This window comes from Thermobia domestica, chromosome 15 (assembly GCF_964235325.1).
Source record: "Thermobia domestica chromosome 15, izTheDome1.hap1.1, whole genome shotgun sequence".
In the NCBI taxonomy this organism is placed as follows: domain Eukaryota; kingdom Metazoa; phylum Arthropoda; class Insecta; order Zygentoma; family Lepismatidae; genus Thermobia; species Thermobia domestica.
This window is the reverse complement of record NC_137468.1, coordinates 31,116,447-31,131,600: the sequence shown is the minus strand read 5'-3', so window position 1 is coordinate 31,131,600 and position 15,154 is coordinate 31,116,447. Positions and strand designations below refer to the sequence as shown.

General features: G+C 37.5%; 1 protein-coding gene across 1 annotated transcript in view; it reads left to right on the top strand.

Annotated features, from left to right (window-relative positions):
• Positions 1–15,154, top strand: part of hay (ATP-dependent DNA helicase hay) — a 55,884-nt gene that overhangs the window by 38,898 nt on the left and 1,832 nt on the right. Inside the window, exons 12-16 of the mRNA XM_081741514.1 lie at positions 1,599–1,867; positions 4,402–4,566; positions 7,417–7,603; positions 11,399–11,547; positions 14,536–14,658. Coding sequence (XP_081597640.1) covers positions 1,599–1,867; positions 4,402–4,566; positions 7,417–7,603; positions 11,399–11,547; positions 14,536–14,658 — 893 coding nt within the window. The remainder of the gene's footprint in view (positions 1–1,598; positions 1,868–4,401; positions 4,567–7,416; positions 7,604–11,398; positions 11,548–14,535; positions 14,659–15,154) is intronic.

Sequence of the window (15,154 nt, the reverse complement as noted above, 5' to 3'; positions counted from 1 at the left end):
CAGCATTACCTAAAATTATGTCCCTAACATGAGTGCTTGTTTCAGTTTTTGGGAGCCGGTCAATTGAATTCTGTGGATAGCAGCTTAGTCTCCCGGTCGTAGAAATCCATGTTTCAACGAAAATGGTCTCAGATTCCAAGTCGAATTCATTTTCGATTAGTTGAACATGTCCACTCACAATTCTTGACGGAACTCCTGTTTTTGAGCGAGATTTTTCTTGACGACAAAAGTGCAGTCGCGATATGTTAAACCTTGGCACAGATTTTCTTCATGTTTAATTCTTCTCTGATAATCCGCCGAACAGATTCTCTGCCCCAGTTAACTAGGTCAGCCACTGCATGCACACTCGATTTTGGGTCACTTCAGATCATCCCTTGTACTCTGTAGGGCCTGCCTGTCTTAAACAGTTTCCCTTCCTTCCTAGAAACGTAAGTATTACCGTATGCCTCGATCAACATTCGGAATGTTTCAGTTGGTGACTTTAAAGTTGAACATGAGACTTGCTGTTAATCCTTTGTTCCACTTTCAAACTTGACATTTTCCGACATAGCACGGCTTCACGTGTTCTCGAAAGGACCATGGTCGAGTGAATCCACATTTCATGCAGACGGAGGGGAGGGATGGTGCTTTAACTCAACATTAACTAATTTACAGCAGCTGCTTGTGTTTATGAAATATTCAAAACTTTTTTTTTTTTCACATCTTGTATATTTCTGTAAAGATTATCAGCTGTGTGGCTTGCCATATCACATACATCGCCGCCTTAGTTTGGGGCCAAATCAGTATATAAGCTCGAAATTGAGCTGTATGTTTGTCTTTATTTTTTAATATTAGTTTATTTGGTCAGTTACTTAATAGTTTCATTATTTACTATGCGGACCAGTTTTTATACAGTCCGTTATATATTGTAAATATGTATGCCAGTAACTTGATACGAGGGTCGTTCGGAAAGTAGTACTCATTTTATAATTTAAAAAAACAGCAAAGATTTTTTTATGGCACACCTTACACTATATACCTGCATAGCCACGATGTATATTCACACTTGTCATAGAGTGTAATGAGTTTTTGTATCCGTGCCTCTTATTCTTCCACTGTCAGTTCTTTGATAAAAGAATTGAACTTCTTTCAAATCTTCATTACTGTGAAAACTAGCCTTCCCCCCAAAAAATCTTTCAATTTAGTTAAAAGATGAAAATCAAGAGGAGCCAGATCTGGACAGTATGATGGATGGTTGAAAATTTCCCACTGACACTGTTAAAGAAGTTCTTTATTGTCGTAGAGGGGCACAACGCTAATTTGATTTAAGGGTGAATATTACATAGTCGTACATTTCTTTTGTTTAGAAATTAATCGCAGATCTCACTGCACAAAAAGTGGCGTTTAAACACTTCTAGCGCTCACTGAAAAAAAAAGAAGAAAAAAGTATTGATAGACACAACGAAACCTCGCACATAGTATGCAGAGAGGTCACTGGGATTAGTATGCAGAGAGAGGTCACTTGAGCTCCACACGGAGCGTATGGGTATTACTAACCGGATGGTCCTCATAGTATCATTACTATATCATTTTTGTAATTGCGTTTTTCTTCCTTATAGAGGTACACACTATACCGGCTAAAATGTTTCGTCGAGTGTTAACTTTAGTTCAGTCGCATTGTAAGTTGGGTTTAACTGCAACTCTTCTTCGAGAGGATGACAAGATTGCTGATCTCAATTTCTTGATTGGACCAAAATTGTACGAAGCCAACTGGTTGGAGCTTCAAAAGAAAGGATTTATAGCTCGTGTACAGTGTGCTGAAGTGTGGTGCCCCATGACACCTGAGTTCTACAGAGAATATTTGATATGTAAAACAAGTAAGAAACTGGTAAGTGTGTTAAATTTTGTATAATTAATTTATTTTACATACAATTTTTTGGTACATTTGGAGTCAAGCTCATACTTAAATTTAAAGAGGTCAGGTCAGTCATCGAATGAAAGTAGAATTTTGCCAGAAATTTATAGATGTTTAAGCCTATTCGTAGAACTTTTCGCCTTTATCATTATTGTTACTATTACAGCAAAGAATAAAAGATAAAAGAAGATTCAAATTTACAATATAACATTGCTCTTACTATATTAAAGATCACATTTGGATTGTAAACTAGGTTGTTCGTACAGTAAAAGCAGAACACTAGATGTAAATATTTGATAATGCAGTTGGTAGATGTACTGCATTGCAGCGGGGGGCCGCGGTGGCTCAGTGGTAGAGCGTTCACCTCTGGTGTTAGGGGTCTCGGGTTCAAACCCTGCTCCCGCCAAGTGAACTTTGTGGTGGACAAACACCGTGTGCGTGGGTTTTCTCGGGGTTCTCCCGTTTCCTCCCACTTTCTTCATTCCACCATTTCATTCATTACTCATTATCACCGTCTCCTTTAGCCTAACCGGCATAACCGTGGGACGTAAAACATTTTTTTTTTTTTCATTGCATTGCATTGCAGCGGAAGATTGGTTTCGAATCCCAATGTTCCTTTAATTGAAGTACCTACCATTGTTAGATCACTTTAAGTCTGTTAGCGTTGAGGAATAAAGCACCAAAACAAACAGATGGCCGTATAGCTTTGTAGTTCAATTGGTGTAAGAACTCGAAAATTAGGGTTTGGTTCGATCGATCTACTGGCCATTTTTTTTTTTTTTTTTTTTGTTATTTCAGATTTTATTGTTGTTAAGCAGTGAATATTGTTTAGTAAATTGTCACGTCATGCGATGTGCTGACTTACTGACCAACAATGAAAAACTTACAATTGGTTATTGAATGTATAGAACACATTGTAATAATAATAATTATTGATTCACCTTAATAATGTTTCTTTCATATGTTTTATGACTGATATTTCAAGTGCTTCCCTTAGGCTTAGATATTTTAGAACTATTCTATTCGACCTTGTTTTCATTTTGTAATAAAACAAAACAATACACTGAGCAAGGCTATGTAATAATATGTAACAAAACAATCACGTAACACTTTCGACACGATAACTGTGTCTTCATCAGACTTCCACTCCTTCTGGCTTCTGGCTTTATCTGTTCTCATAAATAAAAGAGTGGGAGAAGATTCTGCTAATTAAAGGCAGAATGTACCCAGCGAAAAAAGTAAACTTTTAATTGGATACGTAGCTAAAAAGTGAAAGTGAAAACCACACAAGTGTTACTTTTTAATGAAGGGGTGGAGCCTAATTAAAAGTTGATCTCCAGAGAGTATATAAGAGGTGACTAACTCCCAGTCAGGAGGAGTGGAAGTCTGATGAAGATACGGTTATTGTGTCGAAACTGTTACATGATTGTGTGTTTTGTTACATATTATCACATAGCCTTGCTCAGTGTATTGTTTTGTTTTAGATTTTTCTATGCTGCTACATGCGTACTTATTTATTTTCATGAAGCATACGGCACGTTATTTCCTTGTTGGGTTGACGTGAGTCTGGTGCAAAAGGTTGAGTCCACCTCCAAATTTCATAACGTATATATATATATATATATATATAGTGTCATTTTTATGGCTAGAAGGTATTGATTGTATTTATATTAATTTCAATGGGAAAAATAATTTCGATGTACGAGCAGCGTTGCTGAAGCAACTAAATTCATAATTCGAGGTCCACTGTATATTTTACGAGTACTTCAATTTCTTTATGGAAGAGCTGAAGATTTAATGATTCGTTTGTAAATACTAACAATGTGAATGTCAGCCAGTCACTCTCTCTCTCTGTCTGTCTGTCTATTTATTTGTTTGTTGCTTGTTAAGAAGTAGTAGAGCCTAAAAGAGATTCTCTTCTTGGTAGTGTTTACAGGAATCTCACATCGTTAGTATACAAAGGAATAATTAAATTTTCAGTTCTCCTATAAGAAAATTGTCATAATTTTCCCCCACATGAAACCAGTTCGTTAAGAGGTGCTATTTCAGTTTTAGAATGCTTGCTTCAGAAGTACAGATGTGTTCATAAAGTGATTAGATCTTTATGTGAGTGACTAAACTTGGTGAACAGGCCAGAGAATAAGTATTTGAAACCGTACAGGAAAACTCCTACAGATGCAACTAGCGAAATAAATGTTAAACGGCTTTATTTAAATGATTAGATTAAAAATACGTTAATTAACGTCTTTAAATAAATATGTTTCAAGTTAAATTGCATTTAAAAAGCTCATGAATATGGTCGTGAGTTTCCATGGAAGCTTCAGAAGTATTCTCATTGGTTAATGGTTAAATTTTTCAAGGAGATAGATGATGGAAACTTCCAACTTAAATAGAATTTTTTACTTGTTTTTTTCGGTGTACGGTACTACTCGTATTAATTAATTGTTTACTGTTAAAATGTAGTGTAGATAAATGTAGATTTAACTCCAGGTATGTTTATTTTTCAGTTGTTATATGTGATGAATCCAAATAAATTTCGAGCCTGTCAGTTTTTGATTCGTTACCACGAGAGAAGGAATGATAAGATCATTGTTTTCTCAGACAATGTATTTGCTCTGAAACACTATGCGATAAAAATGAATAAACCCTATATTTATGGTCCAACGTCACAGGTACGTAGAAAAAAAAAAAAAAAATAGACTCATTTTGTGTACAAATAATGACATCAAGTATGGTACTTTTTAACCCTCGTGTGATGCCATAGTGTTGATTTGACCCTGCCTTCGTTGAAGCACTACGATGTATTTTCCGGTTAAGAGTAGTGATGTCTTTTTTATTCGTAAGATCTTGTTAACAAATCACATTTGCTGTTATTTTTGTGTCTTTATGGAACATTTTTGTGTGCTTTTTCGATATACGATCTTCCAAGTATTTCTTGAACCAATGGAGGAGTAATAAAATTAGTTCTAAAACTAACAGTACTATTTGTAATAATCATAAACTGACACGTGATAGTATTGTAAAATATTGATTGTACCTTGATATTACATTTCTGATTTGATATATAGTATGTTTCCTATTGTTTTACAAGCTAAAAATATTTCAAAGTTCAAGGTAAGCCATGTGTCAGTTCTTTAATAGTTCAGTGGTTTTAAAGTGTAATAAACACGAAAATATACACAGAATCTTATTTCTTTGATATAGGGAAGGTTGTAGATTATTATTCCCCCTTATAGGTTAGTAGCTGGGTTGGTTTATTTCTGTTCTAAAGTTTATATATTTAATTCACACAGTATTGCCGAGCGAGCGTTAGCAGTGAAGGCGGATTAGAGCTCCTCAGGTCACGTTGTTTTCTGTCTTTATTACAGCTCAGTAGAAAGGGGGACCAGTAATGTAGAACTTTGCCTTTCAGATACATAAACATGCACTTGAGTGATCATAAAGTAAAATGTAATAATTAGAAAAGTACAGATGGCTCTCTTTTTACAGAGCGACATATGCATGCACTTTAATGACTAAACTAAAAGGTGCACTTACAGTATTATAAATGTTAACGCCATCCTTCATATGTCTATCATTGTGGCTGTACTGGTGTCACTAGGTTCACACAGTGGAAAATGGCGTTGATATGATGAGAGAAAGTATTTTACAAGCTTGAATTTCTTGTTGTAAGTCCGTTGTGTGTTAATAATGTTTCATGCCAAACACCAAAAGATTCTCCCATCTTACAATAGCGTAGCGAATAATAGGTACAAGAGAAGGATAGTTTAAGTGACGGTAAGCGTTTGGAGCGGCCTGATGTATCACAAGAGAAAGTTAAACATATGAGGTAGGTTTCCCTGTACAGTCCCGTAAAATCCGTATGTGAAAACTCAACAATCCCTGCACAGTGCTATGTAAAATCACCAAATCAGCGATACTCAATAGACATAAATTTAAATCAAGAGTTAAGCGAATCTCTTGAATTTAATTTGATTCTTACTTAGAGTAAGTACTATATAGAGACGTTGGAGCACCGAATTGTTAACACATACACTAGTGGTTTGCACTGTTCAGTAACCAATGAGAATCCAATTTCTACAGGTCATAAACATGAGATTAGCGTACGCACCTTTGGCATGGGAGACCCAGGTTCGATTCCCGGCAGGAGCTCATGTGGTTCGGATTCCACGTTAATCAGCAGGTCCCGTCTCATATAGCCTCGCTGCTGAAAGGGGCGTTAAACACAAAATCAAATTTAAAAAATCATAAGCATGAGATGTAAAAGTAAAGGAATAAACTTAATTACTAATGAAGAAATATTAAACTAATCTATTTCCTACTTTAATTTGGGCTTCCTAAAAAGACGTTAGCCAAAATCTTAAATAATTAATCATTTAAAACCTACATAATATTAGTCGTGTGATTTCGTCGTAGATTCCGATGGGGTACAAACTTTTCGGTGTTGATCTAGCAGCGTAAGATAGTTGGGAAGCTACGTAAATTAAGAAGTATCGAACTCATGTCTGGAAAGCCAGAAATAACCTAAGCTGATGTGCTTACTATAGATCATCAATTAGGAACCATCTTACTGGCCTTAATGCCAAAAAGTTTAATGTATGTTATTCAGATAATATTTAATGACTACTGAAATATGTTCTATGGTGCATTTTTCCAAAATAAATTGTTACTTTGCACCACGAACTCCATTCTTGTTTAAGGGTATGTTTTCATAATAAATATTTCAGTCGCTTCTGTAACCATAATTCCATGCATATGTGATGTGAGCGAAGACTATCATTATAATTCCAATCAAAATAATGTTCCTTGTCCTGTAAATAGAAAACAGCGCCCCGGATGTTCCTGAACTTATACACAGCACAATATTGTACTTATGACAGTTTATGAGACAATCCATACGTGAGACTTTAATCTGTCAACATTAAATCCAGCATATTTCAGTTAGATGCTCAGTTTAGGAATATCTGCTCTGAAAAGTTTAGTCTGAAAACAAGTACAATTCGTCTCAAAGCATAGATAATGACGGAATTGAGAACTGCGGTAGTGCTATAACTATGGTAGTGGCTATTATGTATTTATTTGTGATAGTGGAATATACATATGTATATAAGTTCTTTGAAGAGCTGATAATACGCCAGAAATTAATCGCCATCAAATTTTTTTATGTAATTTGTTCAAAGTGGACTGTATGGTAAGTGATATTGAAATATATTTCGATGACATTTCATGTATGAGAGTTTAGTTTAAGGAAGTGATTGGATTCAAATTTACAGTGTTGGATTTAATTAACAATGAAAATGGTTTCTGAAATATTCGGGGCTGTTTTATATGTACAGAACAAGGAAGATTTTTTTAAAGTGGAAGTTAGCTCATATAGTACTTGCATGATAGTGGTCACAGAGATGACCTAAACATTATGAAAACGGAATCTTAGACAAGAACGGAGTACGTGGTGCAAGGTAAGAATTTAGTTTAATGATCATTTTGCAGACATATGATGCGCTTCTTTGTATCTTCCGCAGGGCGAAAGGATTCAAATCTTGCAAAATTTTAAATATAATCCTAAAGTGAATACCATCTTCGTAAGTAAAGTGGCTGACACGTCTTTTGATTTGCCAGAGGCTAATGTCCTGATTCAGATCTCGTCTCACGGTGGCTCAAGAAGACAAGAAGCTCAGCGACTGGGAAGAATTCTGCGAGCAAAGAAAGGTAAGTGTTACCTATTTTAAAAGTCCCGGGTTCGATTTCCGATGGGGGGCACTCGGTCGAAAAAATATTAAAAAGCTTTTTCAGGCCAGCCATCCTGAATGAGGTTTTCCTCATTCACACCAGGCAAATGCCAGGGTGGTACCTAACATTTAGGTCCCAGGCCGCTTCCTTCCTTTCTTTACCTCGGATTATGTGATTGCCGATGGATATCATCCCTCATATGTGACGGGCTAACATGGCCATAGAGGCCGAAAGCCCAGAAATCTACGATCCTGATCCGATTATAAAACTGTTACCAATACTTGGGAAATTAAAGTAATGTCGCGTGGCTTTGTGAGAGAAATCATCAAGAGAGAGGGAGTATGTGTGTGTGTGTGTGCATGTCGCAGTTAGGAGTATGTGTGTCACCATTAGAAGATAAACAAAACAGATGTAATCTGCTCTCAACAGTGCACTTTTTTTTTACATATAGAAGATAGAAATAAATAAATAAATAGTCTGTTCCAACAAAATAGAAAATCATCAATTCTTATTGGCAGTGAATGACACATTTTTAGCTTTAAAAAAAATCGTTTTTCTCGAAAACTACGCATGAGACTATGCATACTACGAAAACCACGCGTGGTCCTAAGGCCAATACAAAATCCACTAATTACGGTAAATGGGTGGTGTCCCAAGGCCCAGGCAGCCTAGGGAAGGATTCCCGCAAAGCTCCAGGCAAGCTAAGCGGGGAGGAAAACCACGAAGCTCCACGCAAGCTAAGAGAGTGGTTAAATTTCACAATGCTCGGGGGCAAGCAGAGTGTTTAGAAGGACTAAGAGCTGCAGGCAAGCTAGGAGGCTTGGGTTAAATTAGAATCTCTCAGAGCTCAAGGGAAGCTAGGAGGCTTGGGTTAAATTAGAATCTCTCAGAGCTCAAGGCAAGCTATGAGGCTTGGGTTAAATTAGAATCTCTCAGAGCTTAAGGCAAGCTAGGAGGCTTGGGTTAAATTAGAATTTCTCATACCTCAAGGCAAGCTGAGAGAGGCGAGTTGACTAGCCGAAACTGATATCGATTGTGGCAATGCAAGGAGATTTATACCTTCTGAGCAGCGACGGCGCTGGTGTTTCTCTTTTGTCACATGACCTGATGATGATGAGGATTCCTGTCGTCTGCTTCATGTAGTAACGTGTAGTAGAAATGCACGTTGGTTCGTTTATAAATATAATCACGTGCAGGATACTACAATATACACTGACGTATGTAGTTTTGTTGAGCTTGATGTGATGGTCAATACTACAATTACACAAATATTACAGTTCAACAGTTAATCCTGATTTTGGGCTATATCTTATTAATCATACTATATACTTCAGTACCAGTTCCATTTTATTAGGGACGTGGTTATTGTACAGCATCAATCTTTAGATTTTTTTTTAAAAAAATCGAAAACCACGCACTGTATATGACAAATATACAGTGTTCTCCTCAGTGACACACAGTCCTAACAACGACCCACATACTACTTGTAAGAAATAGACTACGAATAACGTAGATAAAAAAACTAAGTTATTTGTGTAAAAATTTTAAACTTTTCAAACTAACAATTTTTTTTTCACTCTTCGTCAATTTTTCTTTCTATGTGATTAGAGTACATGACTTCAGCGCGGGAGATTTGGGCTTGATTTCCGGCGTGAGCTCGTGTAGTTCAGATGCTGTGGGAAGCTGTAGGTTCATGTCTCATGTAGAATTGGTGTTTAACGGGACACTAAACTTCAAATAGAGGACCTCGGTGACTCAGTGGTAGAGCGTTCACATCTGGTGCATATGAGGTCTTTGGTTTGATCCCAGCTCGCGCCAAGTGAGTTTTCTGGTAGACAAACACCATATGCGAGGGTTTTCTCGCGGTTCTTCCTTTTCCTCCCACTTTCTTCATTCCACTGTTTCATTCATTTCTCATCATCACCGTCTCCTTTAACGCAGACGGCATAACCGTGGGACGTAAAACGTAAAAATTTCATTACTTTTTTTTTTAAATCAAGCAGAAGCAGCTAGGGATAAGCACCTCCGTTAGCTGTCTATTGGCTAAGCATTGAGAATGTAGCCGTCGACTTCAGTGAGAACAACTGAGAACAGCATCTTTACAGCATATACTAAGTGATAGCAGATCCTTCGTAACGTTGAAAGATATACAGCATTAATGTATTGTGTCGCATCATGCATTGTAATTATCACTGCATAGTTTCGTTTGCGTGAAGACTAATTCCATTCAAGTTAGTCACTGTCGGTTTTTAAACCCTTTTTTAAGACATAAAATGACCGCTTTTTAAAAATATTTTTATAATCATGTTTGTGCTGGACATCCACAACTCTATCTGTGCGTTTTAAAAACTGGAAAGTCAATGAGAAAATATGAGTTTTTAGGCTGAGTTGGAAAAAAAACGTCCCTCAACTTTACCTGGCCTGCAAAGATTGCTACACATAATATCATGTTAGAAAATCCATTGTAAAATGTTAAGAATTATTATATATCATCTGCGAATGCCCTTTATGTGCTGAAGACACCTTAACTTATATAATAAACTTCCTCATTATGTAAATCTTGCATTGATATATTTCCATCGTCTAACAAAATTTCGATTTGTATGTGAACCCGGGTTTCTTGGTCAGTCTTTCGTGCTTGTCTACGTCATAACCACGGGTACTTTAGGTAACAACCTTAGCAAAAGTAATAGTATCAAACCTTATAATAATTCCGAGATAGCATGGTGTGTAACTGGGTTTTACATCATATGTTGTCTGTATGTCGCTCTGAGACTGGAATTATTATATCTTGACTTCAAGCTCCGAACATCATTGTCAATAACTATCTAAGGGTCACGGTGGCTCAGTTATAGAGCGCCCTCTGGTGCGTGGGGTCCCTGGTTCGATCCCAACATGTCCAGTAGCGCAGATCTTTTGCAAAGAGCTTGTGATCTTAATTATTTTTTCCAGTGGAAATATCTGATAATCGAGAATATTTCAACCAGTGGTGGACACTAAAAAACCGGTTTCTCGGCTTTCTGTTTTTTGAAAACTTTCAAGAAAGCGGTTTTCAAAACCGGTTCAGTTTCGATTTTCTATCAAAAACTTTTTGTTTCTTCATTAACTCATTTGGAAATGAGTACTACAAGAACAGAAACAGATACCAGATTCACCAAAAGTCACACTGGTCTCAGTAAAAACACAAAATTCGTTTGGAGAAAATGGTTTAGGTGAAATCCGAACCGGTCGAAACTGGTTTTGGAGAAAACAGAAATGTCGGTTTTGTCCATTCCTAATTTTGACTGCGTAAAAATTTGCATCTAAAATTTGGCCCTTTCGTAAACGGCATCCCACACGATTGTAATTATTATTTTATAGAAATTGTTTGTAAATTTTGTCTTAATCTTTTCAGCGATGCATTAAATTACATACTTTGCCATTTAATATTTTCAAATGACCCCTTGGGGACTTGTAAGGCAAACAGAGCACGCAATTCGATGCACTCGACATTTTTCGTATCGCACTTTTTCTTTCAAACATTTTGGGATTTACAAGCACTGGGCGTTTTATCTGAAACATCTGATATATAAAAATATATTTCAATAATAGTTAATATCTATCAATTTGTAAAACATATCTAAAAGTTGAGCTCTGGATTATTGTGCAATGGATTTACCTATGGTTAATATTGCTTTCTTTACATTTTAGTGCATCGCCGTTCGTTGATTCTGTGCAAATAATCATATTTTGTTTATAACCTCTGATTGTACTGTATTTTTTGTGTATTAACAGGTGCTATTGCTGAAGAGTATAATGCCTTCTTTTATACTCTGGTGTCCCAAGATACGCTTGAAATGAGTTACTCTAGGAAAAGACAAAGGTTTCTTGTCAACCAAGGCTACAGCTACAAAGTTATTACCAAATTGGCTGGAATGGATGAGGTAAGAAAGTTACGCTAGGTTGATTTCATACAAAATATCAATTGAAAGGGTAGTCAATTATTTTAACACAATAAATACAGATGGTGATCAGAAAAATGGAAACACCTGAACAAAATTGCAACTTACCAGATTAATGTGGTTTCGGGCCATCTTTCGCCTTCAGAACAGCATTGATGCGACGTGGGATGGAGGCATAGAGGTCGTGAATGGTAGCAAGTGGAATTTTACACCATTCCTCGTGCAATGCATCGGCCAGTTCTGTGAGAGAGAATGAAGGTGGAAATCGTCGCTGGAGTCGTGTTTCCAAGACTGACCACAGATGTTCAATTACTTGAGATCTGGGGATTGGGCGGGCCAGGGGAGGTGTTGAACTTCATCCCGATGTTCCTCAAACCACGCTGCAACAACGCCAGCTGTGTGAATGGTTGCATTTTCACCCTGGAAGATGGCGTCATTGTCCGGGAACAACATCCGGACCATAGGATGCAAGTGGTCTTCTAAAATTGCGACATAATCGTTGGCAGTGATTCGTCCGCTAAGTGTGACCACATGACCCAATGAAAACCATGATATGGCGGCCCACAGCATCACCGAGCCGCCGCCGTGTTTCACAGTTGGGTGGAGACACTGCAGATCATAAGCTTCTTTGGGCGTTCTCCACACATAAACACGGCCAGTGGTTGGGAATAGGGTGGAGGATGACTCATCCGACCATATCACACGTTTCCAGTCCTCAACGGTCCAAGTTGCATGGTCGCGGCACCATTTGCGGCGTGCGAAAGCGTTATGGTCCCTGATGAGCGGTTTGGCCCGTGCAACACGACCCCGTAAGTTCATGTCATGTAATTCACGGCGGACTGTGATTGTCGAAACAGGGTGGGGGAGGTGCTGATTGAGTTCCTCCGTCACTTGCTCCGCAGTGGCACGACGGTTCTGCGTGACAATGCGCTTTAATACCCGGCGTGACCTGTCACTCATGATTTTCTTCCGCGCACTGTTCCGCTTCCCCGATGTGGTTTTCCCGTGTGTTTTGTAAGCCACTATCACCTTCGACACTGTCCCACGCGACACACCTAACACAGTAGCCACTGCCGTCACACTCACTCCACATAACCGCGCACCAACAATTTGCCCTCTTTGAAAATCTGAGAGGTCTCCCATTTTACACTACCTTCGTCTGCTGCAGCCAGTGGACACTGCTGTTCTACTGCGCCTGACGTAGTATGGAGACCGACCTAACACACCACCACCAGCGGTCCGGCGCTGCGGGCGCCACGACACCACTGCCAACCCATACATCTGACGTGTTGCCAACTACAGGTGTTTCTATTTTTCTGATCACCATCTGTAGTCCTGCAAATTAGCGGATATGCGCATTTTACGTTTAAAAAAAAAAAAAAACCTTTAGTCGATCTCTCAATTACTGAGCTCTGAGAAACTCCTCTCGGTTGATGATATTTATATGGTTTGTACAGTAGAGAAGGAAAGAACAGTTTTGGATGTAATTAAAGGGACATTGGCTAAGCAGGAACTGTATTCTGAGGAACGTGCTAGAGCAATGTACACAATTTCAGAATCCAGTAGCCAGAACACAGACAGTCTCACACAAATCTAATTTAAGGTCAGATGCCTATTTTCAAATTAAAATGTTAGGTTGCCAATTGCGACTGGACCGGAAATTTCACGCCACGTACTAGAGAGTCCAATCGGACCTAGGTTTTGATAGGAGGACAATATTAAGATGGATCTCGTAGAAATAGGAATACAGAGTAGAAAGTGGATCCAGTTGGCTAAGGGTAGAAGTCAGTGGAGGGCTTTGGTGATCGCGGCATTGAACCTCCGGGTTTCATAGGCCGTAGAGTTAGTGTATGTGCTAAAGAGTATGATGGGAGGGAAAATTTGGAGGGACGAAAGAGCCTACAATTGATGAAAGATGCTACGTGAGGACGAAGGTTCTGAAGATTGTAGTGTATGAAAGTTTCTCAGTTTGCGGCTAAATATGGCAAAATAATAATAATAATAATATTATTATTATTATTATTATTATTATCGATGATAGTAATACGTATAAATGTTAGTGTACAAGAAGTAAGAACGTAAAAATAAAATTAAATGAAAAATGTTGAGAAGTTTGCAGCCTATTGTACGATAATGTCCTAAAGAAAAAGTAATTTGAGTTTTAGAAGTCTTCTATTTACGCCTTTTGAATAGAATTCCATGGTGTAAGTTCATGATTACTCTGAAATATTTTAAGTTCAGATTCTTTTATGTAAGTTTAGATGCTTTTCCAGCTCAGAGTAGAAAATTGTTCGAAATATTGTAGGCTTGTGAAATTGCTAAAAAGAAATCTTTCTTCTAGTTTGTGTATGCTCTCTGTAGTAGACAGGATGATGGGGACAGGATGGCTCAGTAGAAGAGCGATTATCTCTGATGCGTGGGGTCCCTGGTTCTATCCCCGGTCAAGTAATTTTGTGATGAACAACATCATGTCCGTGAGTTTTCTCGGGATACTCCCATTTCCTCCCACATTTCATTTCACCAATTATTCCATCATCATTCACTAGCCTTGATCACCCGTCTCACGTAGCTGAAAGAGATTTCATTTCAATAATAGACAGGATAATACGAAATACGCGTGTTTATTAATTTTCTTCTTCTACTAACTAACCAGAAATAACTAGATCTGTGTCTTAGTAGGTGTAAAAAGTAAATAAGTATAATGTACTTTTGAAATATTCATTAGTTTCGTTGTTAAATTTCTCCTGGTATTTGCTTGTTACGTTATGGTTTAAGCAGTCATGATTAGATTTTCATGACAAATACTCTTAAAAAAATCCAATAATGAATACAAAGTATGTATAAGTTGTTAGTCACCAGATTAACTATTCTGTTCTTCAGAAAGAAAATACTTCTAACTATGAATTGATATAAAAACTTAGTCCATATATTAGGTCGCCCTTATTTACACGTAATATTAAATCCTTTCAGGAGGACCTGTTCTATAAAAATCGTGAGGAGCAGGGCAATCTCCTTCAACAGGTATTAGCTGCTAGTGATCTCGATGCGGATGAGGAGAGAATACCTGGCGAAGGACCACGTCCAACACATTCGGTAAGTATTAATGTGTTGTATGTAAAGGAAATAAAAGTTTTTAACGTCCTAAATGTTTCGTCATGAGTTCTTGGAAAGCTGCTGCTTTTTCATTTTTCAAATATAGCACAACTCGGCAGTCTTCAAGCTGTCAATTTTCGCGTTCGGCAAAAGATAAGGAAAAATACTGTAAACCGGGAAAACAGAGTCAAACGGGGTTGAATGTTAACTTTTGTTTAATTCAATTATGTTGCATGTATAATATGTTCAAAAAGGTATGTTTACAAATTGTCAGTATCAGAAGAGTAACATCAAGCCAGCTAAACCAGCGCTGAGAAGTACTGCCCTAACCTAACATACCATCCTAATCTGGCTTGAGCGTAACCGAAGACCTGATTTTGTAATTTAAACCTATAAATTTCAAAATTTGAAGTTTGTAGGTTTTTCTGTGTTGCACTCAGTCTATACCAAATAATATTTATAATTATTGTATTTAACTGTTAATTTGTTAATTGAT